The sequence below is a fragment of the Physcomitrium patens genome, chromosome 5, assembly GCF_059467195.1.
Source record: "Physcomitrium patens ecotype Gransden chromosome 5, ASM5946719v1, whole genome shotgun sequence".
NCBI lineage: Eukaryota > Viridiplantae > Streptophyta > Bryopsida > Funariales > Funariaceae > Physcomitrium > Physcomitrium patens.
Genome location: NC_143414.1, coordinates 3947683 through 3974965, shown reverse-complemented (window position 1 = coordinate 3974965; position 27283 = coordinate 3947683). Strand labels below are relative to the sequence as shown.

General features: G+C 35.7%; 2 protein-coding genes and 1 long non-coding RNA gene across 7 annotated transcripts; 1 reads left to right on the top strand and 2 right to left on the bottom strand.

Annotated features, from left to right (window-relative positions):
- Positions 1-2343: 2343 nt before the first annotated feature.
- Positions 2344-6995, bottom strand: LOC112282988 (uncharacterized). Of its 4 annotated transcripts, none has more exons than XM_090250285.1 (8): positions 6817-6995; positions 5857-6666; positions 5255-5572; positions 4715-4859; positions 4464-4563; positions 3368-4174; positions 3047-3120; positions 2344-2879 (listed from the first exon to the last, which is right to left on the bottom strand). In XM_090250285.1, exons 2-6 carry the CDS (start codon positions 6404-6406, stop codon positions 3665-3667), a joined length of 1623 nt encoding a protein of 540 aa, XP_090106411.1. In that variant the 5' UTR covers positions 6407-6666; positions 6817-6995; the 3' UTR covers positions 2344-2879; positions 3047-3120; positions 3368-3664. The 4 variants fall into 4 exon arrangements, with proteins under 4 accessions (XP_090106411.1, XP_090106412.1, XP_090106413.1 ...); XM_090250286.1 differs by having other exon boundaries at positions 3047-3107; positions 6817-6986; XM_090250287.1 differs by having other exon boundaries at positions 5857-6595; positions 6817-6980.
- A 2434-nt stretch (positions 6996-9429) lies between these two features.
- Positions 9430-10666, top strand: LOC149989237 (uncharacterized). 2 transcript variants are annotated; one of them, XR_016502857.1, is made up of 2 exons: positions 9430-10054; positions 10403-10666. It is a non-coding gene; the product is annotated as an uncharacterized LOC149989237 (long non-coding RNA). The 2 variants fall into 2 exon arrangements; XR_016502856.1 differs by having other exon boundaries at positions 9695-10054; positions 10543-10666.
- A 557-nt stretch (positions 10667-11223) lies between these two features.
- On the bottom strand, positions 11224-15119 carry LOC112282183 (uncharacterized). The gene is made up of 3 exons (XM_024519531.3): positions 14313-15119; positions 12850-14078; positions 11224-11670 (listed from the first exon to the last, which is right to left on the bottom strand). The coding sequence occupies exons 1-3, from the start codon at positions 15102-15104 to the stop codon at positions 11553-11555; spliced, it is 2139 nt and encodes a 712-aa protein (XP_024375299.3). The 5' UTR covers positions 15105-15119; the 3' UTR covers positions 11224-11552.
- Positions 15120-27283: the final 12164 nt, after the last annotated feature.

Here is a 27283-nt window from a genome sequence, read left to right as displayed (position 1 = left end):
TAGAAATAAATTTATATATATTTTATAATCTACCATTGCTATTGGTATGATGGTATATAAAAGTACTAGTTCAAAAAATTCTATTAAGATATTCTATAAGATAAGTATGATATTCTAATATATAAGAACAATGCAATAAAAGATATTAAACTAAAGATTAATTAACATAATACTCTTTTGTTTTTTTTCAATTTTCTATTTTAGTATAATTAGGAGTCTCTTTTATAAATAAAAATATAATATCTTTTAGAAGATATTACAAAGTTCTTTTACAAAAACATCATTTAATTTTGAGTTCTTATAAATGAAGCATATTCCAAAGAAACTTAATCAATCCAATATAATTATATCTTCTTAAGGTTCTTAAATCTTGTTAGATTATATAAGATTTCATATAAATTTATATAATATTTTAAAAATTTAATAATAAAAAAAAATTATCTAAATTCTAATTCAACATGTAGTGATGCCCAATTCTTAACTATAATGATTTGTTGGATTTTGTATTAAATATGTTCCAATTATTTCTTTGCTAATTGTGTATTATGATATCTTTTTCTAATCTAATATTTTTAATGTCAATAGAGGGATGTAATTTGATTCTTTATTCTATTCTTTTTTAAAGAATTATTTTGTAAAATTATATATTTTAAAGGAACTAATAAAATTTCACACCTTACTATTAGCAAATCAATAATATTCTAGCATAAGCACTTTAAGTTGTGCAAATTTTACTCATCTTAACAAAATAGTTGTAGAACAATCACTTAGTATTTAAGCTATTAATTTTCTTCAAAATCCTAGTTATTGTATTATTAAGATTGGTAGAATATTTTTCTTACATCTTAATAAAAATGATAGTTTATTGAATCAAAGGTTTCTTTTTCAGATTAATACATTCTATGTGTAAGGAAAAAAACCAAAGATCTTTTTCCAAGATTTTTTCTTTTTTTCTTTTTTTCTTTTCTTTTTAATAGTTTTTTTTTTTTTTTTTTTTTTTTTTTTAATCTACTTGCATCTTTTTACAAATGACCTATTAGATTTACTATGATGTATTTCTTTTTTGTTTTTTCTTATATCATTTATAAATATTGTTTGAATTTTTACATGATTTTGTAAACTTACCTCTCTAAGTTATTTTTGTGCAATTGATTATCTAATTTAACTGGAAATATGAAAGACCTCATTGAGTTGTGATAAAGAATTATATGTCATTTGATATTACATTATTTTAGATTGTAAGAAGATTTTTGTTACTTGTCACTTTAGATATTACTTCCTTGTTTTGTTGTGTTTGATAGTGATAAGATTCTTTTATATCCCATTACTAAGTTCTTAAAGTTATCAATGATGGTAATTTTTTCTAGTTGTAACTTATAATTAAAATACTTTGTTAGTTCTTTGACAACGTTTTTTTTTTATTATATAGAAATGGAAATGATTTGAAAAAAAAAATTAATAGTTTAATTTACTATTGTGATGACTTCTTTTATTTTGCATGTACTTGCTTTTTGAAGTCTTTGCCATTATTTGTATGAAGTCATTGCCAATTGTTTGTGGATTTTTTCAACTAATAATTTTTTAGATCTATTTGCCATTGCAAGCAGTTTTTCTACATTGTGATTATTATACTTCTATGTTTTATTTTGAAGAAATAATATTAAAAAAAAAAAACTCCAAATCATGTTATTGTAGATTATGTTTAAACTTTTTGGCAATTGATAGTCCTTTATACTATATGTGTTGATTCCAAACGATAGATGCACTCAATTGGCAATGGCAATATGTAGTTGTCATCAAAATTGTTTGTATAACTAAATTTTCATTTAAAAAAACTTATATGTAATTTAGTTTGTAAAAATGCAAATTTTTTTATCACAATTATTTGAATTCTTGTCTCATACAAAATTCTGACTTGTATTTGCAATGATAGCATTCACCTGCACATTTATTTAATATTATCTGTTAAAAGACATTTGTTGGAATTCTTATTTTGACTTGTATAAGTATTAATACAAAAGGATTCAAGTTTCATATGCTTTCTATAATGGTTCAAATTCTAATTAGGCTTTGATAAATATATAGTAATAATGAATTTTGGTTCAGTCTAAAGGTCATATTCTAATTAAGAAATACCCGCACTACAAGTTACTCAATAGTCAATGTTTGCTTGACCTTCTTTTGTAGTTTTATAAACCATTTTTTTAATGGAAGATTCTAAAATTTATCTCCAACAAAAACGCCAATTCTATAAACTTTTTATATATAACATTCTTTGTCTGACCACTTAATCACCTTCCTCAATCAACCAATTTCAATTTCAAAACAACAAACCTCCAAATCTGTAAAAAAATGCTTCCAGAAGTATATTCAGTGTTCCATAACATCAGATCAACGTCTCCAATTCCATCTCTCTAATGATGTCAAACTTTGTATTAAAGTTCTCTGTTGATTCTAAGGCAAAACTCTTTCAACCGTGCAGTAAAATTGCTAACACCCAAACCATAAATCTAAAACTTGGGCTAAACGTCATGAATCATGCTTATATCTTAGAAGGGACAAGATACAGAAGTAAGAACCGAAGTTTTTTACAGTTTCATGCTGTCGTTTAATGTATCCCTTCCTGAAACATAATTACAGATGATTCTTATTCTGGATACTGCAACAGCGAACATCAGATGTAAAACAACATTCAAATTAACAAAAAAGGACCACTCCTCTGAATCCTCTACTTTAGTTTTAACAAGATGGTGTACACATTCTACACCATCCTATTAAAACTATCAGGATATTGTGCAGCTCCATCAAACTAAAATGTGGAGCTTTGCTGTAGAGCTCATAATTGTTTGTATAAAATTCATCATATATTCCTGAAAAATCTGCATACAAAACACACCCGTTCCATGATTTTTTTCATGAAGTATGAATGGAATGGATTCATGAGAGAGCAATGGTATGAGAACATGTACACCTCCACTTTATAGCTACTAGAGTAGTAGCAGTGAACATTTTGATTGAGACAACGCAAACGACGCACTAAACTCACCTCACTGTTCTTGAGCCTTGGTTTTTATGATTCTTATGCTTGGCCTTGCCGACTTGTGAGCCTGGAAACGCACACTGCACATGCAATGTTAACTGATGCTTATTCTGGATTTCAAATGCTAGACATGAACTTCATTCTTCACCGCCAAACCGTGTACGTCTATATCCCAGTGAGGCAAGGAGGGCTCGTCACCATTCAGTTCTTATTCCAAATCTTTTGAAGTGAAGAACAGCGAATATAAAAGGGGTTTCGCATGTTTTAGAAGCTCACTTTCCGACACACAAAACGGATACTCAATCAAACATAGAGTACTTGACTCACGAGTCACTCAACGTTCGTCTTGGTCTTGTCTGATTCCTTCAAAAGCGACATATCAAGGCGTTGCTTGATCTTGATGTGAAAAGCCCAAGAATATGTCTTCAGAAGATGTTCAGGTGGTTCGTGAACCAAAACAATTCCAGCCATACTGAGCGTGTTGCGCACGATTGGCTTCAATCCAACAACATCCAGGGGGAATGTCAGCAATGGCATGTCATCATCTGAGCAGGTAAAGTATATAACATGCAGCAACGGATCCTCAAACGCAGCGCATGGCCGTCTAGTTCGAGATTCGAGGTTCTAGATCCGTTTTCTTGTGACTCTTCCCTGAGTAGACCTGACTAAGACCCGTTCAAGGAACTTCCGCAACCTCGGTAGGCGGTCGAAGTCATTCACATTGTTGACACTATTTTTCCAGCTTCCATTTTTAAAAAGGCATGTTTCATCAACCACCACTTGGCAACTGGATGTCAGATGTTTTAACAACTTCTCCAGTTGACCAATATGAATAGCAACTTGTTGACTTTTGGCATAGTTCATGCACGCACGATGGTAAAAGCACCCGCTCCATCCATAGAGATTGGCATACACGCGCATCTTGAAAGGCAGGCTGCCCTGCTTAGCCAGCCAGGTCCCATACAGCTCATGATGGTTGACGTTAGCAGCATGGACGTAATTTCCAAACCAGTCGATGTAATATAACAACGGAAAAGCCTCTAACACTGTAGAATATCGTCGAGCGAACAGAAAGTTAATATTGTGGGAGCCATGTGGAGTTACGGCGAAGTCGGCAGAGGCTATCACTTTGACCTGCAGGGGAACGTTATCAAGAAACATTAAGCACCTGAACCATCACAAGAGTATAGGACCAATCAACACTAAGGATTACATCATGTAAAACAAGTTGCAACATCTATGAAATCACAAATTAGGGTTATTGGGGTCTAAACTATCTGAATAAACCGTATTATTCACTCCATCAAAAGTCTGAAAATGCCAAATTCTTCCAGTGCGACAGAAAAGCACACAATCATGCTTAACTCCAACATATACAGATAAAAAGCTAACAAAGAATAAGTCTGAGGAGCAGAAAACTTACCTGATCGCAGAAATCACCAACCCCACTGGTCACAACCTTGGGAACAACCATGAGCTCTTTCTCAAGTGTATATTTTACTTCATCCATGTTTGCTATGGACCTGACAGGATAAATCAAGTCAACTCGTTGACGTTTACTCGTCCTATTCAGGTATGCAGAAAACTCAAAAACCTAATCGATTTCATTAGGATGTCAAAGATGTATATTTTGACTGCATGCAATTCAAAACATAGATGAAAATAATCATTTACCTGGAAGAATGGATACGCTCTACGATGACCACGTTGTTGACTGGTCTCGATGCATCTAGCACAGGTATGTTACAGAATCCCAGTACTTTTTCTCTGAGCCAGGCGTTCGCTTCGCGTCCAGGCACGTAGCCTGCATTAGTGAGTCCTGGAATACGAGAACGACGTTATTTAATCAAAAACCAGCTCGTTGAACCAAAAGGAACAAGGGCGGGTGATGTGCATAAACTTGAAGTGCAATGAGAATCACCCATAATGAGATCCAGGATGCTATGAATTTCTTCACGGAAAAACGTATGACCACAATATCTGCCGACAAATTTAAATGTGTAAAATTTCTCAACCGACATCAAGAAAATAAGAGCTTCTAACCAGGACTAAACTTTGTAGTTGCCTCAGTTGCCAGACACTGCCAAAATTCCTTAAAGACGATAGGACCCTCATTTTGAGAACCAAAAAAGATCCAACGACCATAGAAGACTAACGTAAGAAACATATTTCAAACAAAATTTGTGCTAATTCAGAATACGAGAGATACAATACCTGAAAATAAGATTGCGTCTTCAAAGCAGATTTGAGGTTCATCAGGCCCAGGAACATCCATGAACTCCACCTTCATGGTTTCCAAGAATACTTTGATCAAACCCAATGACCATCTCGAGATAGTCTTGGGGTCTCGGTGAGCAAACCAATATAACGTGGAATTCCTGAGACCATAGAGATGTGATAACAAAACGGCCGGAATGAGCTTTTCAGCCTCATGATGAGGGTTGGGGCCAACTTTTTTACCATGAGGCATAAGCTTCACATCTGCCACCATTTGTAATCCTCGTATCCAGTGACCTTGCGTCCTCTCACCACCTTTTTCAGTCAAGGACAAAAGAACGTTTCAATATGTGAAGCAATCAAGCGTCACTACTTTGTGCATAACAACAGCTACTCATTGCATCGCCAGCAGCAACAAGCGCATTCGTAGCCACGAGAAAGATTTGCAACCCACAGAGTTAAAATGGTTGACACATACAATAAACATATACGATTAAATGTGCATCAGAGAGTTGTAATTCGAGCATCTTTCAATCGGAATTCTCGGCAGAACAACACTAAAGTGGGAGTACGAGACGGCTGTGTTAAAGAGGAGGAACCTGAGGCATCAACAGGTTCGTGTAGTCTCGAGTCCCATCCGGGACAAGTTCCTCTCTTCACACGAACACGATCCCTAGGAACATTTGTAATGAGCCGCAGCGTATCTGGGAGACCACCTCCTGCTTTAATGATATCTTTACTAAAATATGGCAGATCGTCGCAGATTGTGACCTGTGTTCGAGAGATGCACATGCCGTGGACACGAGGGAAGCATACTTTCCCGCATGCGTTAGTGCACAAGTAATGCTCGGAAATCTGATAATCGGTTCCTTCGTCAAGGCACGAGGAAGTGGTTCTGGCAAAGCTGAGCGGAGGTACTGAGAGGAACCACATCAAAGGGTAGATGGCGGCTATGCAGAGGAGAGGACCCAATATTAAGGCACGGCGAAAACGGCCAGAAAGTTGAAACTTTTTAGACGGCCGAGCGTTAGAGCGATCAGCTACCTTTCGCAGAGTCCTTGATCTGCCCAAAGGAGAAGAGGCTCGGGGCCTCGGGGAGGAAATTCGCGGTAATGGGGCCGAGACCCTCGGTCTCTCTAATCTGTCCATCGAAAAAATGCATACCTGCACCACTCACCGAGTCCCTATTGCTTCAGATCCCTCACACATCCCCAGTCTAAGAACCATCTAACACATCTTCTGCTCAATAGATATCCCCTTGAAAATCCATGATTTCGCCACCCCTTCGCCCGTATCACTGCATGCGGTCACGTACATATCTTCGTCCCTGTTGCTAAGCTGCTCAATACTACCAGACAAGCCGGAATGTTACAATGTTGCATTAGAAACATCACGTGCCGCTTTGCGACCTGGATGACATGTCCAAACAGAGGGTTACAAGCGCATTCTTCCAAAAAAACCAACACACAACTCGAAGCAATCCCACCGACCCACTTCCAGGACCATTACCAGCACACATCCCACCGGGTAAAATCCAAAAAGGAACGCGAGCACCGCACCTCAGTGCACAACTAGCGATGGTTGCACAGGCAGCTGCGCGGTAAGCTCAGGGCCACTGAAGGCAAACGACCTCCACAAAAAACGCCGAGCGCTGGCTGCTGCTGCCGCTGCGCTCGCGACCCCTGGTTGCAACGCCGCTCTGCTCTGCTCTACTCAGCTCTGCTCAGCTCAACATAACCTCCAGAAGAATGTAGCGAAATACAGCTGTTATTCTTTTATTTACCCATACGTGACGGATCGTAACCCACGATGCAGTAAATCGACTATCCACTCCCCTTTCCATCCTTTCGTCACTCTCTCTCTTCTTCCTTTATCAATGTCGTAAATACACAATACAGTCGTCGGCGGCGAGGTAAAGGATTGCGCAACGTGCCCCCACATACTGGTTTCGTCATAACATTCCATTCTCCTCTGGATTCGCATCGCCGCCCCCACGATTCCAGACACACTTCTCACCAGATTGTCCGTTCCTGAGCCTCTTCTCTACTTTCCTCCACGTCTGTCTTCTGACCGTCTGTGTGTCTGTCTGTCTGGCTGTCTGTCTCGTGGCCCCCATCGCCTCGCGTGCTGTCGCTACAGTGAAAAATCACGGCCCCAGATAATCCAATCTCAAGTAAACGCCGCTCGCTGCCATCGTCGCTCCGGATACCACCTGCCGTGCCTCCTCCCTACGATGGCTGGCTTCGTTACGCTGCTAAATTAGGTTAAAACTGCAGCAAACTCACTCTTTCTTTTAAAAAACACGTTCGTCTTAAAATACTCTTCTCACAGGTTGCATTCATATTTTAGACCACCTCAGGTTTTGTGCATTTTTAGACGTTTTTGGATCTCGTTGTTTTTTTTTAGTATCTTTATAGAGAAGTAGATCCAATGTAGATCTATTTAATGACCACTTGAGATTTGTTTTGGATTGTGATTATTTGGTTACATTTTTTTTTATTCATTTAGTCTCTTTGATATTCTAGCAAGATGGTGTTTGCATTTGGTTAACATGCATTGTTGCATGCCAACGTTTGTAGACAATTAATATGTTTTGTTTATTAGTATTATCATTTTTTATTGGACTTTGACCAAGTCAACTATATGTATCGATTGTCTTTTTTCTTTTCATTTTGTCTATTAACAGACATGTTACTTTTCTCTCTTTTCAACTACTTTTTTGTTTGTGTTATTAAACTTCAAATAATTATCTATTAGAGTATTTGTTTAAAGTGTTTTGATTTTAATCATTCAGATTCCTAATTTCAATAGTACCAAATTTTATATCTATAGTTATTTTTATAAAGTTAGGGTATTGCTCATGTCACCACAACTTGCCATCCACCACTTACTATCATAATTTTTGCTAATGCCATCACAACTTGTTCCTAAACTAGTTTTATATGTCATAATGCACTTTCATAGAACATTATAATGATGACTCATAAGGGAGAGCCATTAACATTTTTTAAAAAACCTACTTTATCAAACATTTAAAATGATTTTTGTTTTTGTTTCCACCTTAAAAACTTAGTTAATAATATTTTTGATAACTTTCTTAAACAAAATAAGCATAGAATTAGAACACTTTCCTTTATAAAAGATCAATATCAAAGAGTTGTAACAAACTTTTAACTTTAAATAAATTTTATTAAAAAATATATGTGATTTGTATATGTTTAATGTTTTAGCTACTTGTAGTTGAAGTTCGGGTCACAACTTTATTGATCTAATTTTTGAAAATTAAAGTTAACACTAAAATTTACTTAAAAACTCTACTAATTTGTGGGAGCAAATAAAGTAATTAATAGTATCAACACTTTATTTTTATTTTTTTATTGTTTAAGTGACTTCTAGTAAATTTTTTAATATGTATGTATTATTATATTTTACTTATTTGTATTAAATTTAATATTATAAATTATAATGTGAAGAACTTAGTGACTCATTTTCTTTAAATATTACTTTTGAAATCAGAATTCTCTTTGTTTGAAATACTCAAAATGAAAACATGAGTATATCTAGAAAATTTTATAGATACATGTGTTACATTGTATATATATATATATATATATATATAAGATTAACATGTTGTAATATTTATCAATTAATCTTTAGAAAAAAAAGTGAAAAAAAGAAAGAAAATGTGATGACTGAATGAATTGTAACTTCCATTTAACATTATCCAACTAAAACTATGAATTGATTGTTCAAACTCCTGTATATTTCAAAATAAATTGTTCAAATTATTTATTGGCTAAATGTGCAGGTGCTGCATAGAATAACTTTCAATCAATGTTTGACTGAAAATATATTTCTTTAAAAATTAATTAAAAAAATAAAATTTTACTTCTATTACTCATTTTCTTTAAAAATAAGTAATGTGAACGTAAAATTTCATGTTGTTCTTGTAAAGTAATGAATTCTAAGAAATTCAAAACTACTCTATAGCAAAGGAAATCTTGTTCAGAAAGTATAGAGCATTCTTTTGGAGCCTTTGCATTGTTTTTTTTTTAACATTTAAAAGAGTAAAAAAAATAAAACTAAAAATAAAAGTTTTATTACTGGAATTGCTTTCCGTTTCATATATATATATATATATATATATATTGTAACCGCAGTAATCACGTACTATTTATGTGAATATCAAATATGAATAATTCCATGAAAAATATAAATATTTGTAAAGAATGGTTCTAGTATGTTTCTGACTAATTTTGGACAAATTGTGGGTTAGATCTTAGAACTGTCGCCCACACTATATTTTGAATTATAACTGTCGTCTACAACATGCTCTGGTTCAGAATTGTCGTCTACGTCATGTTCTGATTCGAATTCGCTAGTCATGACACGTTCCGAATCAGAATTGTCGTCTTCCTCAGTTCATGTGTTGGCCTTGAATATGAAGGCAGCATTGCGGCCCCCCCTCCGTTTCTTCATTGGTACCATCGTCTTTGCTTTTGCAGTTCAATGCAGTGGAGGGAGGCATTAAGATTCAGGGATTTATTGGAGTGTGATTGTTTGTAGGAGAGTGTACAACAGCCTGTGTTGTTGGAGATCAACGGACTGTCTGTCTGGTGGTGTGATTGGTTTCATTTGTGAAGCATCAACAACATGGCGGAGTCGCCGCTGAAAAAAATTGAGGACAACCTGCTCGTGAATGGAGTGCGACTGGATCATACTCGGAATTGCACTCTCGAGTTGGTTGCTGCTGCTGCTGCTGTTAAGGATGTTCTTCTCAGTCTTCCTGATAAGAAGGTTAGTGTGCCAGTTATAAAATCTCAAGAAAAGTAGAAGGATTAAGTCGCATTTGCCTCTCCTCACGAATGTGAACTGTGGAGGGACTTCAATTGATTGCTGCAAAAACCTCATTACCTACTTAGATTTGTCTTAGTAGAGAATTGAAGAGGTTACTATGAAGTTTATTTGTTTTTCGTTTGTGTGATTGATCTTTGTCGGTTACTTTTACAATCACTGAGTCAGAGGAAATCAGAGGGCTTTGTGGTATAGATTTTACAATGCGAACTTGAGTTTTGATGTCCTGTGAAATCGTAGACATACTGATAGCGCTGCTGGTGGTGGTGGTGGTGGTGGTGGTGGTTGTAGTTGTTGTAGTAAGAGGAGTTGCTCAACCTGCATCTTGACACAATAGAAGTGCACTCCAAGATGCAACGAAGAAATGCACTGCTGGTTCTGAATCTGATTCTGACGGATTATGGTGTTGTTAATGCATGAACAACCTGGAGGCATGGTTCACAATCGTCAACTGTTACTTGGCGTTCTTAGGACATCCTTAAAATAATCGCGAGGGAATGTAACATTTTCAAAACTGCTGCAACTAAATTGAAAGAATGATCTGATTTACCAAAAGGTTCTTGTGCAGTCTTCTTTTGAATTTGCAATTGTCTGAATTGTATGCAGTGCTATTGCCTAATATCCAAATAATGAAAAGGTTAAGTCACTGTTCAGTGTTGCAACAGTGTCTTTAAAATTTGGATCACGGTGATTCTATAAGCGTTATTGAGAGACTGCCGCTGATTTTAAAGTTGGCATAGGATAAGTAATTCTATGTCGTCTGCTGTCATTTGTCTTTTGTAGCTAATTTTCAAAATAACAGTATCAAGCTGTGATCAATCTGTCACCCAAACCATGAACTTTTTCGACTTGAAAGATTAGGCAGATACTTTCTAATCAAGGCTCCACTCAAGTTAATTTTATTGTGGTTGTCTCCTGCTGTTAAGGAGATGGATGTCAGGACTGCAATTGAACACTTCACCATTATACTTCATCATGTGGAGAAGTTTGTTTAGGATCTGAAGGTTTACTTCGACGCTTTCTACTTGTATTTTGTGACTTTTTTCTCTTCCTAACATCCTCCATGGCAGTGAGACTTGTTTCCTCTGCTATGGCACATCTAGAAAGACCAATGCCATTTGTATATTGCAAAAAGTCAACACTAAAGATATTTGAAAATGCAATGGCTGGTCGTGATAACAAACTCCTCATGCTGTTTCGGCAACCTTCCAATGTCAATGACCATTGGTGATTAGAATTGCAGCATGATGGTTGACGTTTGGATGCCTCAACATTTTCCTTATAACCTGAATGGAACGTATGGGTATCAGTCTGGGACTTAGAAATGAGTGTTTTTTTTCACACATTGGTCACACTTGTGTAAAATTATTACTGAGTCGGTAAGAACTACCAAATATTTCTGCGAAGCGTTACCTGTTGGTGTTGGCAAAATGGAGCTACACTACAAGTTCTTCTCTCTAATCTCCAATTGTCTCTCTAATCTCCAATTGCCGTGTGGATCCATCATGATACTTTCTGTGAGGCTGCTACATCTTGCTGTTCTCTTGACCTCAGTGCACCTACTCTCAAACAATAAATGAACACCCATTCAAGTTTTATTACAAGCTAAGTTTTCTTGTCACCAGAATCAGTTAGATGTATTTTTAATTACGTATCTACCTTGAGTTGGTCCTTGCAAGAGGTTTTCAAGTCAGGCCAGCTGGACAGTGGCTCCTTCACTGCAGAAACTACAAGGTAGTTTATATTTTCAATAGATTTTAAGTGCTTCTGATGTTACATAAATAACCGCTCTGCAGCACGTGGTTCTGGTTAATCTTTGTGGCGCTATGCGACCCAAAGTAGGTCAAGTTGTAGCTTTGAAAAGATACTGGTTTCCTTCTAAGAATTTCTTATGTTCTCTCTTTTTACTATTTATAACACCTTTTGAATAGAAATACCATTGGATGCCAGGTCATGTAAGCTTTAGCACATCTTTAGGCAATTTAGTTTCTTTATGGTTCTGTAACTGGTTATCATATATTTACTTATTATTTATTATTTATATTTAGTGTTCTCTCATTCTTTTCCTTCTTAAGTGATAAGAATTAGAAGTCTTTTTTTTTTTTTTTTTTTTTTTTAAATTTTTAAGAGTTAAGTTTTAGGGAAGTAAGAGTGACTTTGAATAAGAGTGAGATGGTGATTCAGGCTGAAGGGCTTTCACAAACGAAGATTGCTTCATCCCATGGGATTCAGTAGGCTCAAATATTGTCCCATCATGATTGAAGGATACCTCAGAACATCTGTACTAATAGATATATTGTATCTCACACATAGAGTTGTTATTAAAATACTTCAAGACCAAAATTAGACTAATTAATATGCTTCAAGAAAAATGTGGCACTCCAATGCTTGACCAACTCAACTGAATGTACTATCATAAAAAATCACACCCTAAGAATTCAAAATAAAAATAAAAAAGCAAAAAACAAACACAAACACAATCAAACACATGCGTAATTTTGTTTAAAAAAAAAACGAAAAATAATGTAACTCAGGAAGAAAGGTTTCAAACATGAGTTTGTTTTATATACTAGACTTGGATGTAGTGATGTTGCCCACCAGTGCAAAGCAGCACACGTGTCTCTTTAAACGGGGAAGTTGTAAGAAAAAGTAAAGAAAATGTTGTTTTGGAAAGTAATGAAAAGTCGAAAATCAGAAGGAAAAGAAAAAAAGAAAAAAAGAAGAAGAAGCAGACTTACAAGTTAGAGGTTGAGACTTTGGACAGCGTGCGGGTGGCGAGCTTGTGAGCACGGTGACTGGTTTTAAAGTCCGATCCAATTGGGAAATTGAACGCGTCGAGGAAACTCAACCGAGAATCGATCTGCCGGAAGGTGGTAAAGATCTCATGGCAATCCACCTCTTTACCCATTTTGCTCTTCCCGAGGAAACTCCGGCTGCAAACCTCGTACCGATCCTTCTCCTTGGCGTACCCGGATCCCGCGTCGTTGCTCGGCAACTCCAGCTCGGGGACAACCCAATTCATCGACCAGGTAATATCTTCCTCCACATTCAGACCGGACGGCACCCATTTCATATACGTCTTCTTCATGAACACTTTCCGGTTGTGTCGATGCTTCGGGAGCTTGCCGATCGTGATCTGCAAACCTCCGATGTACATGTGACAACCTTTGGACTCGCGCCGGAAGCCCAGAAGAACCGCATCGACCGCCTTGTAGGTGGTCGACAACGGAACCGCCATGAAGAGAGCTTCGTCCTTACCTCCTTTCAGAAAATCCATGTGCAGGTCTTCCACGGTGGCTTGCTCCGTGCCGTTGACGAGCTCGATCAGCGTGGGACGAAACCGAGTCATGTTCCCAAGCGGGATCGCTAAAGGCCGGTCGGCGAGTGCGCCTATGATGGCTCTCTCCACAAGAGCCCCACCTATGACTGGGTGACGTCTCTTGGGCGAGCTGTATTCTCGTTTAATCGCGTTCAAGCAGGCTGCGTCGAAAAAACGGTCGGTTTGTTCGTAGCATTGGAGCAGTCGGGCGAGCTCGGCTCCCACTAAGCCACTGGAAGGCTCCCCGATCCCGTTCACGATGCGGAAATATTTGGTGTCGATGTCTCGCGTGGATTTGGATATGGGCGAGCCAAATAAGTACTTGCAGACGCCGTCGACTAGTTTGTTCAGTTCCCCGGCTTCCTTAGCGCTTTCGAAGCGGCTTCCGAGATCCTCCCTCATTTGTTCCACCACCGGCTGAGTTTGCAATACTTTTAGAGCCGATTCGAAAGATATTTTCTCTCCCTTCGATGTCTGCTGTATGGTTTGTTTCAGAGCATCATACCACGCCGAGAGATACACCGGCAGCCTCCCCGTAACATCCAGTAAGATTTGCAATTCCATCTCATCAAGTAGCTCTTTAGACGTCTCACCGTCTGGTATAGAGCTCACAAATTTCCATTTCTCCCAACATTCCAATTCTTGGTCCTGGTGTTCACACCACATACAAACACAACTTTAAAAAGCACAATAAATGAAAAATACTTATTTACTTTCTTACTTATTTACCTACCCACTTACCTACCTGTGCTTGAAATCTAATCATGAATCATTAATGCTGCGAGTTTCACATCGTAACAGTTTAAGACATCGAAGTGTAAGCAAACAGATTCTTAGAACACTCTTGAAGCGAGTGAAGAAATTAATAAAGAAAACAACTACCTCTAATCCTTCATCCCACATGAAGAGTTTGGCCGGAGGTTGGCCAGCAAAGAAAGTCTTCTCAACAAGCTCACAACTCGAGGATGCCACGCGCACCAAGCAATGTCGACAGCACATGTGGGAAATCGCGGTTTTCAGCGCAGCGATCTCAGCAGAATGGCTTTCGAGGCACTGCCACTGATCAAAGATCCACAGCAGCTGCGACTCCGTGGCATCACAGAAAGACGCAAGGTGTTCAAGCGAAGCGCAGTTGCTGAGCTCCTGCAAGCTAACGGTGTCATCCGCGAACGCCACAAACAGCGCATCCTGCAGGACCAGCAGCGCGCGGTCGGGCTGCAGCAAGCCACAGTCGAGGACGGCGACCACGCGCTTGCGGGTGAGACCAGGCGACCAGGTGCGAGAAAACTCTTCCGTGAAGTCGGATGCGGCAGCGGCAAGGAGGTGGCTTTTGCCAGTACCGGCGGGGCCGAGGACGAGGAGCTGCGCGGAGGGGTCAGCGTAGAGGCTAGGGCTACGCAAAGGAGCGATGCGGGGGCTGCTGCAGGAGCGCTCCGCTGGGTCGCACTGCGCGACGAGCTGCACGATGAGGCGGCGCAGCTTGTGGTAGTGCACGCGCCCCATGAAGGCGAAGCGGCCGTCGTGTGTGGCGAAACGCGCGTCGGCGGCGTGGACCACGGGCAGCGTGAGCTCCATCCACTGCAGCCGCGACAGTGGGTCCTCAGTCTGCATGTGCTCTCGCAGCCTCTCCATGCTGGCTATCATGCTTTGTGGCACCACCTTCGCCTTCTTCATCACTGCAGCATCCCCCACTTATTCTTATTCGTCTCATTTCTATGCCCTTCATTATTACTTTATGTGACTGTGGCAGATTAGTATAATTTTTGTTTTTGTTGTTGTTATGTTTGTGTTTAAGTTTTTTTATTTTTTATTTTTTATATCTGGTTTTCTGTGGATTAGATATGTGGTTAGTTTGTTGTGTTGAATTGGGTGGCAAGGATATGATCCTTTGTTGTTCTTAGCTTAAGCCTTGATACTCTGTGTGGGTATTGTCTGGGTTTGATTAAGTCATGCTTTCAAAATGTTGAGCATGTCAAGGATTGTGTGATTGATGTGTGGATCATAGTGGATTTGAATTTGTGGCTGTTTGGATTTTTGGTTTTGAGTTTTGTAAGTTGTTGGGTTTCTGAGTTTAGAATATTGAAGTGAGAATGGTGTTGTGGGGTGTGAAGAATCGGATTTTGATATTAGTCTTAGTGGTAAGGAATTTGTTTTAAAGGATAATTTTCAATTTAAAAGAATCAACCTTGTTTATATATTTATAAAAAAAGATTAAAACAGTAAATTATATGTGTCAGTGATTTTTTAATTTTTTTTATCCTTTTTTTTTTTTTACACCAGATTATATTTTTTTATAAAAAAACTTAACAACAATCTGATCACATCAATACAGTAATTGAAACAAAGTGTTAACAAAATTTCACCTTTAACTTTACTTATTTTAGCATGAGTATGATCGTTGATACCAAATTCTATAACACCAAATCACATGAAATCATAAGACATGTTTAAGACACCCAACTGATTATAATCATAGTGAGGGAACAAATACTTAATGTTATTTTTTGTACAATCCATGATTGCTTTGCATAGAAAGTATTTGACCATTAAAAAATCACAATACAGAATCCATGAAAAGGAATAGATGATAGACCTGCATCATGGTTAGCCTCTTCCAAGTTCCGTTTCTTCCCCACTTTATTTTCTTCCAATATTTTATCTTCATTATTGGCCTCATCATCAAATCTAGGAAGAACCAATCGTAGTTTAAATATGTCCCCACTCTTTGGACTTTGATGTTCATGCCTCATAAACTCCTCTTGAAGTGTGTAATAAGGTTCAAGCTTTTGTTGTTTGTGCATATGTAAAACATCAATGTGTGTGTGTAAAGCCTCAATGTATACTTGCATCCCAGAAAATAAATATTTTTCTCGCTCTAATCCTAAACTTGCAAGGACTTTCTTTTCACTTAAGCTAAGAAGTGTCAAAATATAATCATGAGCCTCTAAAATTGTGCTATTGGCTCGTAGTTGTAAAATCCACATCACAATTTGTTTTATGCTAGGTATGTAACATGAAACATATACTTTCATCTCCATTTTCTTGATATCAATAATCAATTATTTCAATATATGTTTGTTTAAAAGTGGAATTTGAAAATGAATCATAAATTCATTTTCAAATGTATTTTCAATGGTCTTTACATACTCTTCATATCAATAACAAAGAATTGTAGTATTGCTTGTTGTTCTACAAATTCAAATTAATATGTTGAATTTATTAATAAAATGGTTAAATTTAATATTCTTATTATAGATTATAAGCTTTACCTCTTCAATCATGTAGAAACTACTTATAGCTCTAATTATTTTTTATAAGTTCTGTCAGTATAATATATTATGATTGAGCATATGTTAAATTTTGTAAAACTATTACTTAAAATTGAAACATTTAATTAGGAAGAATGATCTTCAAAAAGAATGAGATTTTTTTTATTAAGAAAATACCTATATTTCCAATTATTATGATATTATCATTCAAAAAATTCCATATACCATAATATATTAATAATAATTTCTTCAACATTTAAAGTCAATTTGTTTAATAGAATTTCAACATCTAAGTTGCAAATGTAAGCATGATAAGAACAGGATTTCAAGACAAATAAATCTGTTTTGCAAAAAAAATTGTGTTAAGCTAATAATGCTCACACCTCATCAAAAATTGGTCTTTCTTTTATATATATGGTAAAGAAGTTCTGAGATCAATCTTTTGTAATCTGATAAAGATAAAAATCACTTAACATATTAAGTATACACAGATCTTTTTTAAAATTAAAACTTAGAAATTTATTCCAAAAGATTGACTTTATCAAAATAATAGGGAACACCTTACAAATAGTAATTGGATTATTTATGAAATATAAATTCATATATATATATATATATATATATATATATATATAAGTTTAAAATCAAGAAATCAAATGAAAAGAGTGAAACCTCTTGAAATTAAATCCAAATTTTATTTAACTACTATAATTACTATCAATAATATACTATTGATAATGAATTTTAACTTCAAAATTTGATGAAAAATAAAAATATTTATAAAAACAATGAGGTAAAATTCAAAAGCATCAGAAATAATCCTATAGGAATAGGATACATAAAGATTAAATACATTGAATAAAATAATATAATCTAACTACAAAAAGAAGTATGCCACTTTTTAGTTTTTACAATACTTCTCTTTGTTTTTCAAAATTCAACTCAATCTCCTTTCAAATCTATATTATTTAATATAAATTAATTAATGATTTTAGATTACTTGGTTCGACTCTTTCACTCTATGGAAACTTTAAAATCAACTTTCTAAATTTTTAGAACTATTTTCACGTAATCTTTGCACATTTTGTGTAATATTACTAATTTAATTCCAATATTATTAGGTATTAATTAAGAGAATTATCAAATTCTTTATGCTATGTCATGAAAGAAATTGAGAACCAAACAAATTAAAAATCTTGTAGATTTGATAAAAAAAGTCTAAGTAAACTATATAAACTCGTTTTGCCAAAATGATTTGAAAAATGTAATAACAATTACAAACTTTAAGTTGCTGACATAAAGAGTGACTATGCTTCAAATCGGAACAAAATGAAGAAAAAATAATTATACCAAACCATGTATGTGTACTTGAGGCTAAATTTCCATCAAAATATAGCAATCTGTTCATACTAAGTAATATATATATATATATATATATATATATATATTTCATATGATAAAGGATAAATTTGAAAGAATAACATAAAGATATGTGACAACAAAAAAAAATTGTAAAAGTTTTGAGAAGCAATATACTATTATGATGCAGTATTCAAAAACCACACACACACAAGGTTACATGACCAGTGCATTTTGAAGATCTTACAAAAAGAAACGTTTCCAGATTACAACACTTTTTCAAGCAATAATGATATACACATACTAGAAAAAACCTGTGCAATTCGGCATATAATGCTTATAAAAGCTTTTGAGAATTGTGTCATTTAAACTATAAGCCCTGCTTTTCATCATATCCCATGCTTCCATCTTCACAGCCATTAAGAAAGACTCTTTGACATGATTCTAAGTTACTTTAGTTACAACAGATGATAAATATATTCATTTCTAAAAAGCATTTGAAATACTTTTAAGTAAACCAAGGTCTTCCGCATATTCATAACTTCTTTTAAATTTATTTTGGATTGGTCAAAGTTTAATTAGCATTATTAAGGTTTACTTAAAATTTATTAAGATAATATTAGATTTGGTAGAATTGTTGTTACATTTCTACTTACCTTCCACAACTAAGTGCTCAGTACATTCTTAACCAAGAACAAACATAATACAACAATGACCATCTATATCTTTTATACGTACAAGTTTAGTTTTCTTGAATAAAGATATTTCTTATTTTTTGACAAAGTCTTTGTCTATAAATCAAGTTGAGAATCTTGAATCTAATAATGTAAAGACTTTGTAATTTTTAGGTCCTAAATACACATCTATTGTAAAACAAGGTGAAGGATCAAAAGATAGAATAGAACATTTACTTGGTATTACACATGATTCTAGCCGCATGGTCCCAATTGTAGCTAGAGATTTTTTTTTATATATACATTGTCTTATTTGGCAATCATGCTCCTCATTTAGTGATTGTGTTATTTCTTTAGACAATGTTGAACCATGTGCTTAGCTTCTCTACAATATAAGCAAAAACCCTCTTAATGACATCAAATCTTTTTTTGTGCTGTGAAAGATTTAAAATGTGCTATATCAATTTGCATTAATTCCAACCTTAATGAATAAGTTTCAAAAAACTTGGAAGTTATTATCATTACTTGACTTGTTTTTCAATCCAAGTCTTTATTTTTGATCCGATTCAAACAATCAATTATAGCATGTAATGGCTTAAGCAATAAATTATTTCAAAGATTTTAGTTTTGGCATTGTTAATAATGAATCTTTGACGTTATCCTTCAACCCATATAAAAACTAATTAATAAGTGCTTTATTATTCTAGTCCACATTGCAAGCGAGATTTTAAAATTTAGTAGCATATATGGTAGTTAACTATGAACTTTGTCATAAAGATAAGAGTTTGGTCTCTACTTCTTTCTCAAATACTTTCTTTGAATGTGGCTGTAAACATTTTTAGGAATAAATTCTAATCATAAAAGAGTTGTGAATCTTCTTCCATCAAATGTGCAAATAAAAAAAAATGGTTTTTAGATAGAAGGGCACTTATGAATCTAACTTAGGTAAATCCATCAAGATATTAGAAGGGATGCAATCTTAAATAGAGCTAGATTTATTACAAAAATCCTTGAAATTTTGATCTTCTTCCATCAAACTTCTTAGGCATATTAATCCTTGCTTCTATTGTACTTATAGAAGCAAAAATTCTTGGATTTGGTTGTAAAGTCAATCTACTTGCTTCCTTAAACTGCATAAGTTCTTAGCATAGGTTCTAAACTTCTTCCATAGGTGTATGAATAGTACCTCTATGATTCATGTTGGAAATACATGAGATTTTGGCTCTTAAAGATCTATAGTAATTGCAAATTTATACTCACTTCTACTAAGAATAGCATCTATAATCATTCATTTTATAAATAACTCAAGTAATTTTTAAAAAATAAAATAGAAGAAGGTAATCCGCAACCTCTAATATCAAATAAAAATTTCCACAAAGAGATAATCTACTTTCTTTAATGAAAAAAATCAATATTAGAAAATAAGATTATTTGTTTAAAAGTGGATAGTCCGCAATCTTTAAAATAGGTAAATATTAAAATAAATATATATGTCTATGACAATATCTTTTCAAAAGTTAGTAGGAATATTAAATATTTCTAAAGGTTATGTTTTAAAATAATAAATAGATAAAAAAAAATATAAAACTTTTACATGTACTTAAATATGAATATAAATGTTGTTCCTATTATATTTTAATTTTTCTATTTAAAATTTTGACTTTATTTGTCCTTTTATATGCCATAAAATAAATACATGATAATATATTAAGATTTTTTATAATAAAAATAAGAATCTATGTTTATTTTTAATAATAATAATAATAATAATAATAATATTATTATTATTATTATTATTATTAAATAAATTTAATTATATAATATAAATTTGTATGTCTTCAAATTTAAATATAATATATAAGTAATTATTGGTATTGATATTCTCTAACCTTTATTTATACCAACCATGATTATATATTTTTAAAGATTCTATTCCATATTTTTTGATGTGAAGCTGTCACAGACATACTCATGTAAGCTAGTAATTACATATACAAATAGATAGAAGTAAGTAAAAGTAGATAAAAGTAAGTTAATTCTATAGTATTTAATATGGAAGCTTCTTAGAAGCTTCATAGACGTTGCTTTGACTTCATAGGTGTCTTTAATTGACTTTTTGGATTAGAAACGTGGTCAACAAGTTGGCCATGTGCCACACATGTTGTTAGCTTGAAGATCAAGCTAACTATGTGGCCCACACGTAGAAAAACTTGCCTTGTAAGTCAAGGCATGTGTCCTACAAAGTCAACACATATTAGAGGTCTTATAGAACGTCGCCACGTAGCCCTTAGTTAGATAGTATATATAGAGACAAGAGTGAAGCCATCTTCACTCTTATCAACTCCTTTCTTGCTTCTAGTCTAGTTTCAAGGGTCTCTAGTTTTCTTGTCTTTTGGCAATAGCCATTCTAGTTTCTCTTTCAATATACATACTTATTTATTTATATTTTGTTACCTTTCTTTGAGTGGAGGCTCACTTGTCTGAATTATTTTTTCATCGAGTTCTTGTCCATGACAGATTGACAAGAGTACACCTACAATATCAGAGCTATGTCTAATCTTGATTAAGAGTGGATTATCCCTTTTTCTTGATAAGATATAAGCATATTAGAAGTTGCGGATTACCCTCTTCTAAACTGATATTGTCCTTAGTATTTTCTTTGTTTTCAAGTCCTCTCTTCTATTTGTCTTAAGCAATATTAGACATCTTCTCTTTTCTAAGTATTATCATGGCAGAACTTGTTGAAATAAAGAATGCAATGGCACAAATGCAAGAGCAATTGAGGGAGTTAATGCTTGCAATGCATCAACTCAATTTGCCACCACAAGGAGCAACAAGATTGACAAGAAGTGAAGATATAGAAATGGTTGGAGCTGCTTCAACATCTACACCAAACCATGTCCTTTCTCCTATGGTGGAACGCCCTTCCAGTGTTAGAGAACCAAGAATTGTCCTACTCGAGAAGTTTGATGGCACCAGATCCAAGTTTTGAGGATTTATCAGTCAAGTATAACTTGTGATTGAACTTCAATCCCAAAGCTATCCAACTTCAAGATCGCAAGTTAGATTCATTGGTACGCTTCTTTCAGGTTCAGCACTATCATGATTTTCATCTTTTCTTGAATGACGAGATCCAATATTGGATAATCTAGAGGCTTTTCTGGCAGGGTTTTCGATCCATGTATAGAGAACATGATGCAATTCGTGTTGCAACCAATAAGATCTGTATTTTATGACAAGGCAATCGATCAGTAACGTTGTATGCTTCACAATTTTGACAACTTGCAATTGATATCAAGTGGGATGATGCTGCACTTATTAGCCAATTTCTCTATGAATTACAATATGAGGTAAAAATATTAATGCTCAACTTACCTGATCCTCAAACATTGAGTCAAGCAATTGACTTTGCTGTGAAGTGCGACAATCGCCTTTTTGAATTTCGATCTGAGAACCATACAAGTGGACCTCAACGATAGTATAATTCAATGGCAACACCAACAACTCTTCAACACATACATTCCGAAGTAGAGGATATGTGAATTGATGTAGTATGTTTCAAACCACTTACTGAGCAAGAAAAGACTCGTCGTCGTCAAGAAGAATTATGTTTATATTGTGGAGAACCAAAGCACACTGCTCAACATTGTCTAAAGAAATGACGCAATCACAAAATGAGGAGTATGGCTGTGAAAGAAGACAATATGTCAGAAAATGAGTTTGTCCAGCTACAATAGGGACCGTGCGGCTGGAACCTTGCACAACATCTAGTAAAGTTCATATTCTCTCCTCAGAGCCCTCTCCTTGTTTTACATTAAATATTATTTTAGGACCTAAACATTACAAAGTCTCTGCCTTGTTAGATTCGGGAGCCTCAACGCATTTTTTAGATGAAGAATTTACTAAAAGATATAGCATATCTTTAATAAAGAAAACTAAACCTGTTCATGTAGAAATCATAGATGGTCGTCCATTGTCTTCTGGAGATATTACTCACGAAATCCTTCCTATAGAAGTAATAATCAATGGTCATAATAGTTTTATAGTATTTAATATCATTAGATCTTCCTCTAATCCAGTCATTTTAGGTTTATCGTGGTTAGAAAAATATAACCCTCAAATAGATTGGATTTTCCAAACTCTTACTTTCTCTAAAAGTATAGCTAACAATATAGTTAATCAAGTAGAGAGTCATAAGTCCAATTCAATTAAATCCGTATTTATAGGTGCTAAAGCTTTCTTACATCCTGCTATGAAAGAATCACCATATATTATTTATGCCACACCTGTTCCTACTGGTGAAAAGACTTCAAGTGGCATTCCAAGCCAATATCAAGAATTTCAAGATGTATTCGAAAAAAAGAATGCGGATACACTTCCGGAACATCGTCCCTATAATTACTCAATTGACCTTCAAGAAAGAGCACAATCGCCATTCGGACCAATCTATAGTTTATCACAAAATGAATTGACTGAACTCATGGAATATATTGAAGAAAATCTAGCCAAGAATTTCATACACCATTCTAAATCTCCGACAGGAGCTCTAATTCTATTTGTGAAGAAAAAAGATGGATCATTGTAGATGTGTGTTGATTATCGAGGACTCAACAAGATTACCATCAAGAACAGGTATCCACTACCTTTAATATCTAGACTTCTTGATCAGCTGAATCAAACTAAGATCTATACAAAAATAGATCTTCGGGGAGCATACAATCTAATATGCATAAAAGAAGGAGATGAATGGAAGACTGCGTTTTAAACTAGATATGGACATTTTGAATACAACGTCATACCTTTTGGACTTACAAATGCACCAACAGCTTTTCAACATCTAATGAATGATGTTTTTCGAGAGTTTTTGGACGATTTTGTGGTCTATTATTTAGATGTTAGGGACATATTCTTTAGAACTTTCTAGAGAGAAGTTTCTAGAACCTTCTAGAAAACAAGCCTTTGGAACCTTCTAGAAGAGAAGCCTCTGGAACCTTTTAGAGAGAAGTTTCTAAAAGCTTCTAGAAAAGAAGTCTCTGGAACCTTCTAGAAGAGAAGTTTCTAGAAGCTTCTAGAAAGGAATCTCCTAGATCTTTCTAGAAGCTTCCTAGTTAATAGAAGTAGCTCGAGAAGTTTCTAGAACCTTCTAGAAAGGAAGCCTCTGGAACCTTCTAGAAGCTTCCTAGTTAATAGAAGTAGCTCGAGAAGCTTCTTAAGTAGGAGTATATATAGGGATCGAGGCTGAAGAGTTCTTCAGTCTCGACAACACATCTCTTGGAGTTCTAGCTCACCTTTCTGGTGTTGTTCTTGTACTCATCTGTTTAATCTAGTTCTGTCACTTCTTCTTAAACTTCTTGTTAGATTTCAAGTCTGTATTTTGTGTCCGTGACAATTTGTCGAGACTGTACTAACTTGAGATATCAGAGCTAGTTCTTTCTTAGTAGAGTGTGGATTACCCTTCTACTTGAAGGTATACTAGCATTTTTTAGAGGTTGCGGATTACCCTCCTTTAAGCTGATACTTTTTTTGTTACAATATTAGATTCTTATTCTTCTTGGAGAGAGTAGATTACCCCTCTTCTTGAAATTCTTAAGGTGTTTTATCGGTTGTGGATTACCCTCCTATAAACCAATATTGCCTCTTATAGGGTCATTTTTGTCCTTCTTTTAGAATGGCCGGAGGTCAAGACATTAGTATGACAGAAAGTTCGGAGTCTAAGTTAGATGCTATTATGAATGCCCTCGCTACGTTATCACAAAGAACTGCAAAGATTGAAGGAGTGGTGGCAAGGCTTCATAATGATGGAGTATCTGGGATAGCAAAATCTAAACTACACCAGCCTCAAATTTTGGCACTTGGAGAAACAACTTTACCTCAGGTTCGACAAGAACCACTAGTTCTACAACATAAGGAGCCTCGAGTTAGCCTTCCAGATAAGTTTGATGGAACACGTTCCAAGTTTCGAGGATTCGTAAATCAAATCAGGTTGATAATGGTTTTACAGCCCGAACGATATCCAACGGAGGAGTCACGTGTTGGGCTTGTTAGAACCTTACTTACGGGACAAGCTCTATCATGGTTTGCTCCTTTGTTTGAGAAACGATCATCCATATTAAACAACTTCGAAACCTTTTTGGAAGCATTTGCGGAAGCATTTGGTGAACACGATAAGGTTCGATGGGCTACAACAAAGATCCGGTCGCTATGACAAGAGATGCGTTCTACATCAGTCTATACTTCTGTCACGGACCAAAAATACAAACAAGAAATCTAAACAAGAAGTTCAAGAAGAAATGACAAGAACTAGATTATCAGATGAGTACAAGAGCAACGCCAAGAGAATTGAGCTAGAGCTTCAAGAGATGTGTTGTCGAGACTGAAGAACTCTTCAACCTCGACTCCTATATATACTACTGGCCTATGGTTCTAAGGAAGCGCATCAAGAAGCTTTCCAAGAACTATGAAGCTTCTCGAGCAACTACCCAAGAGCTAGGAAGCTTCTCAAGTAACTTCCTAGAATCTACTAGAATATTCTAAGAATCTTCTAGAGCCTTCTAAAGAAATCTTTAGAGAATCTTTAAAGAATCTTTAGAGAATCTTTAAAGAATATTCTAAGAAAATATTCAAAGAATCTTCTGGAAGTTTCTAGAGACTTCTTTCTAGAAGGTTCTAGAATCTTGTCTCTAGAAATGTCTAAGGACTATGTCCCTAACATCACCTCCTCCTTTAGCTTCGAGGTCTCCGAGAAGCAATGTTATCGTCAGTCAATACCAATGCAAGAAAATGAAGATCTATCGCATAACCTCTGCTATGAACTCCAATTGTTGTTCACGAGGCAAGTGATTCAATAGTCCTTGAAGCCAACGGTAGTGGCCCACGCCTTCAACTTCTGACCAAGCATGAACCTCCGTATCTTCACTGTGAAATTGTCCTGCAAACACTCCTTCTGGCTGACCATTGTAGGCAGGCTCGACCTCAAATACAATCACCAGCGATCTGTTGCTCGGAATCCTTCGACGTCGTCGTGGTGCAAGCGGTTCTTCATCTTGCGGTCGTCTTCGTGAGCTAGTTGCTTGAGATGACATGACAAGTGTAGTATCTTGGCTATCCATATTCAAAGGCTAAAACAATAAGAACAAACTTGGGCTACTAACAAAGTTCTACGCTATCTTGGAGAGAATGAGTACATCAACTATGGATTTTGGTGGTGCTCTCTCCTCTTTTCTGTTTTCTGGATGAGCAAGCTTCAGTAAGAAGCTATCATCGAATCGGCTTGGGTTTCTCAAGATATCGTCGATGAAACTCCTATACCTTTTGCGGCGCATTCGCGAGATTTTTGGCCGGCTCCCATGTTCGTTCATTAATATCGTAACTGCTCCAATGCACAAAGTATTCTAATTTACCCAGTCTTTGCCATGAATCCAGGACCTTTTCCACCTCGTATTCTTCGTGGTTCTCTATTTCTATGCTAGGTGGTGGACATTGTACTCTTCCAGGAAAAGACGATTCTCGATAAGGCTCCAACAAAGAAACATGAAAGACAGGATGTACCTTCATAGTAGCTGGTAACTCCAGACGATACGCTATAAGATTGATCTGCTTCTAGATAACAAATGGTCCCAATCTCTGATAGTCTAATTTGTCACATGGCCGCTTGGTCTTAATATTTCATCAAAGCAGCCAAACTTTGTCTCCAATCGTGAATTTAGCTGCCTGATTCTGAAATTTATCCGCGAACGCCTTGTAAGATTCTTGGGCAGTTTGCAATTAAAGCTTCAATGTAGTTTGAAGCTGCGAAAGCTCCTTCACCAATCCTTCAGCTGCCGGATTGTTAATTGTTGACGAACTCCATAAGTCAAGCTTCGGATGGTATCCATAATTGGAAAAGAATGGCGTTTGTTGAGTTGACGCATGAAGGGTGTTGTTATATGCGAACTCGGCTAGCGATAGATATGCGACCCAATCATCTTGTTGATAGTTGATGGTGCAACGTAAATATTGCTCTAAAACTTGATTCACCCGTTCTGTTTGGCCGTCCGTTTGAGGATGAAATGCCGAAGAAAGCTTGATATCCACCTTTAATATTTCAAAAAGAGATTTCCAAAACTTTGACACAAACTGGGTTCTTCGATCCGATACGATATCATCTGATAGACCATGATATCGATACACATTATCAAGAAAGAGTCTTGTTGTGTCTTCGCTTGACGATGTCTTCTTGCAAGGGACAAAATGCGCCATCTTTATAAGCCAGTCTACGACAACAAAAATGCTGTCAAATGAATTCGATGGTGGTAGATCCGTAATAAAGTCCATGGAAACCGAAGACCATGGTCGGCGCGGAATAGGCAATGGCTGTAGAAGTCCATAAGGCCGATGTCGAGGGTTTTTGGATCTTGAACAAATGTCACAAGATACAACAAAATCTTTCACATCCTTCCACATTTGAAGCCACCAGAAATCGTGGGAAATAAGTTCCAAGGTCTTATTGAATCCAAAATGTCCCGCAGCTGAAAAGTCATGACAAGATTGAAGAACTCGGAGTCGTGTTGGC

What these genes read in the sequence shown, in the direction of transcription:
- LOC112282183 (XM_024519531.3), bottom strand. Translation starts at nt 15,104, where the DNA reads ATGAAGAAGGCGAAGGTGGTGCCACAAAGCATGATAGCCAGCATGGAG. An exon ending in TGTGGGATGAAGGATTAGAG is followed by an intron (nt 14,079 to 14,312) that starts GTAGTTGTTTTC and finishes TGTGAACACCAG; the next exon opens with GACCAAGAATTGGAATGTTG. An exon ending in AAAGTCTCAACCTCTAACTT is followed by an intron (nt 11,671 to 12,849) that starts GTAAGTCTGCTT and finishes GTTTGAGAGTAG; the next exon opens with GTGCACTGAGGTCAAGAGAA.
- LOC112282988 (XM_090250285.1), bottom strand. Translation starts at nt 6,406, where the DNA reads ATGGACAGATTAGAGAGACCGAGGGTCTCGGCCCCATTACCGCGAATT. An exon ending in CGAACCTGTTGATGCCTCAG is followed by an intron (nt 5,573 to 5,856) that starts GTTCCTCCTCTT and finishes TGACTGAAAAAG; the next exon opens with GTGGTGAGAGGACGCAAGGT. An exon ending in GAGCGTATCCATTCTTCCAG is followed by an intron (nt 4,564 to 4,714) that starts GTAAATGATTAT and finishes TTATCCTGTCAG; the next exon opens with GTCCATAGCAAACATGGATG.